The 3,690-nt window shown below is 32.7% G+C and overlaps 1 protein-coding gene across 1 annotated transcript; it reads left to right on the top strand.

Moving 5' to 3' along the window:
• Positions 1-1,106: 1,106 nt before the first annotated feature.
• Positions 1,107-3,077, top strand: HELRODRAFT_172966 (hypothetical protein; the record flags this gene model as incomplete). The annotated part of the gene is made up of 4 exons (XM_009019624.1): positions 1,107-1,161; positions 1,383-1,588; positions 1,889-1,975; positions 2,808-3,077. The coding sequence occupies 4 exons, from the start codon at positions 1,107-1,109 to the stop codon at positions 3,075-3,077; spliced, it is 618 nt and encodes a 205-aa protein (XP_009017872.1).
• Between the last annotated feature and the right edge of the window lie 613 nt (positions 3,078-3,690).

The following is a 3,690-nucleotide window of genomic DNA, read 5'->3' as shown; positions in this document are numbered from 1 at the left end:
AAGACCAGTGTTGTTACCTATGTAATTGAATCATTTTTGTATGAAATTAAAGGATCGATTGCTAACTAACATGAATAACAGGAGAGCTTATAAGAGAGAAATAATATTTTTCAAAATAGATAGTTGATTAGAAATTCAGTTATTGTCTGTGGCGAGTACGAAAACAATTTCTATTTTGAATTGAAGAACGAAGCAATATCAGGTCACTATTGTTCATGCCTATTTTATAATGTTCACAGTTTCACACTGCCGATTGTTTATCGTTTACATTCATACGCATCGACAGCGTCATATATTTCTACATGAGTTGTTGCATGCATTCAGTACTTTCGATGCCGTAATGTAAAAAATATGTTAGCAAAAATTTTCATGAACTGTGTATTCACTGTTAACAATAGTGATAACAGATTTTTTAGAGGCAGAAAAATGTCAACTAGTTAAGTTATCAACATTTAAAATAGTCAATGAATTTACTTTATATTGTTATGCTATATAATATAAATAAACGTATACGCGTAAACTTAACTAAAAAACCATCCCTTGAGTTTATGTCCATAAATCGAATATATATACATATATTTATATATATATATATATATAAATAATAATATAATAATAATATAAATAATAAGAATATATATAAATATAATACACCGATCCCTTTAACGTCTTGTTAATTAATCGCATCTGATTGCGCTGCATTCAACTGCTTCCCTGTGTTACGAGATCTCATGTGAGTGAGCGTCTGAAAAATATTTCAACAACCTGCTCTCGAGAATTAGACCAACATTATAATAATAAATTAATTCAATGTTCTTCATAATTTTGCTGCATTTCATCGAAAGTAATTTGTTATTTTATATTTTTATTTTAATGATTACATAAATATAACTAAGCTTAAGCTAACTAATAATTCAGTTGGTTGTGCTATAAAAGTTAATGTAGCCTTGGGAAAAAACACTTCCTCTTCTAGCACTTATTACGGACTGTCGTGTTGGTTCTATTCGTCAAAAGCTGTGGACGGTCACTATGGGAATGATATTTCATCCTGCAACTGTTTCCACTCTGCAGACCTCGCTGGACAACCAAACTGGATATGTGTCGACATGGCCAGCGCGTACACTGTGGATTATGCAAGACTGTTGAGTCGAAATGCCGAATGTAAATTAAATTTTATTTTTGATAATGTAAATTAAATTTTATTTTCGAAATGCCGAATGTAAATTAAATTTTATTTTTGATAATCTTAACATAGATTTGGGTATTTAAATGTTTTTAATTTATTATGCTTTAAATTATTATTATTATTATTACTATTATATATTATATATATATATATATAATAATCCAATTATTTTAAAATAATTTTTTCGTATCACCAGCTCAAAGAATGGATTACTTCATAGTTGGGGTGGCAAATGACAATCCATCTTTCAAGCCACCAGTCAGAGGCGCATATTTGTTTTGCGGACAGTACCCGGATAGGGTCCAAGTCTCCATGTGGCACATTCTGAAATGCAATTCCTTCTTACCCAAACAACAATACTTGATCGTTCAACAACCTGTCAGTGGGCCTGGATATTTGACCGTTTGTGTTTATCCTGCTGATGTTGTTTCAGGTGGGAATTTTTTTTTAAATATTCACATAATATTTTACAGACATTCATCGATAATATGAATAAGTTTGAAAAAATTAAAAATAAAAATTTGCGAAGACCATTGTGTAGTGTGGATGGGATCCATTTGTGCGACCACTGTTTGATTGATACCGAATCCAAAATAAGTTATTAACAGTTTTTCGTTTGTCCAAAGAAGAAAAACAGATCAACTTTGACAAGAATCGAATTCTAGAAAAATAAAAAAAAATTTTAACCAAACCAACGACCAGCGCGCACTTAGGGGTCTCCTGGCCGAGTGGTTAGCGTGTCCGTCTACCACTCCCACGACCCAGGTTCGAATTCTGCAGTTTTTACAGGTTCATCCGGGTAGCCGACCCAGCCGTCCATCCTTTTGAGGCTGGTAAATGGGTAGACAACGTAAGTTGTCGCATGTTGGCCGGCGAGATGGCTTAAGTGGTCCAAATGCGTACTGAGTCAAACATCTCAAAAGCTATCCTATACTCAGCGTATATGATGCGGTGCTTGCGCGTGCACATAAATACATGTGTACGTCGTGTGAAAGGATAAACAGCCTTTGTGGCGAAGATGGCTGCTTCAAATCAATAGTTGAGGATTTGAAGAACACAATAAAAGATATATAGATAATATATATCTGTAACATTGTAAGTGGCTCTGCGTATGTCAGAGCTGGAATAATAAGGACTAAAACAAAAAACTTAATACGCCCACGGTTCTTAAATGTTCAGCTTATAAAGAGGATGAGTTAATTTTTAATTGATAAATTTATCCATGATTACTTGGTGTGAAAATGAAATGCACAAGTTATGGCTAATCAAATTAGGATGGAAGTTGTCAAAACGATTATTACCAGATTCATGTATATTGCAAACACGAAATACAATGAAACGCATCAAATTTTTACGATGCATTTAAAAAAAACGCGCTTAAAAAACAATTTTTCAACAATAACGTTAATATCTTAAAAGCACTACATATTTACCAGCTGAAAGGTGCGCACAAATTATAAAACTTCCACTGCCATCAAGCGTCAGATGTTTTTTTTTTGCAAAAGCAGTAGTAACAAGAATCAACAAATATATGGCGCACTACCCCAGTTTGAATGTTAAAAATAATAACTTTACTAGATTTTTATTTTAAACACACAATTGAGGCTCAGATGTGTCGCAGACAATTTGGACGAAGCAGTACATGGATGAGCCGACGAAGACATACAACGTCATGTTGCTCGGCAACGTGTTGCACGAGACGAGGAGACGCAGCTTATTGAACTGTGTGGTTCTGTGCAGTGTTGAAGCGTCGAGGCAATGTGACTCGTTGAACTACTGCAAGTCGTCGGGCCTCTGCCAGTTGAACTCTCACAAGTATGGCTACCAAAGAACCTCCATTCAAATTGTCAACGATGATACATGTCGCTGGGTGTTACCAAGTTACCCGTAAACAAAATTTAATTGAGGAAAATGAATGCATGTTATTGTGAATATTATTGGAGCCTTATTTAAATGTCTCTTCATGAGCTATTAACTTCATGCTATAAATATTTAATGCATTCATCATATTTCGCTACTGAATAGATATTAACACTAATTGTTGATCAAATTTAAATTATCCCACATACATCGTACATTCCATAATATTTACTGTGTATCATTTCACTATCAATTTTCTTATTATATGAACTAAATAAAAATTTATTTATCTAACTTTGTATTCATAGCAAGTTTATGTTGCATTAACACCAATGTCAATGGGTGCATTATGAGTACAATAATTCATAAAAATATTTTTGTTGCTAAGTAATTCTCTATTTCATTGTTTTTCATTTGAATTTGGAACAAAAGTAAGTGTATTCAAATAAATTTATGCAGAAACAATTTGTAATAATAAAAATTGTAAAAATGTAATAAAAATAAATTTTGGTTGCGCCTTCACAGTGAAGACATACAGCAGCGAAGTCACTCAAAACCTATATATATATATATATTAAACACTGATGATGACAAATGATTGTCGAAAACAGCTTTCTATGTTGGAATGTACATATGTATTTAAA

Source organism: Helobdella robusta, assembly GCF_000326865.2.
Source record: "Helobdella robusta unplaced genomic scaffold HELROscaffold_25, whole genome shotgun sequence".
In the NCBI taxonomy this organism is placed as follows: Eukaryota; Metazoa; Annelida; class Clitellata; order Rhynchobdellida; family Glossiphoniidae; genus Helobdella; species Helobdella robusta.
This window is presented reverse-complemented; position numbering and strand designations above follow the sequence as displayed.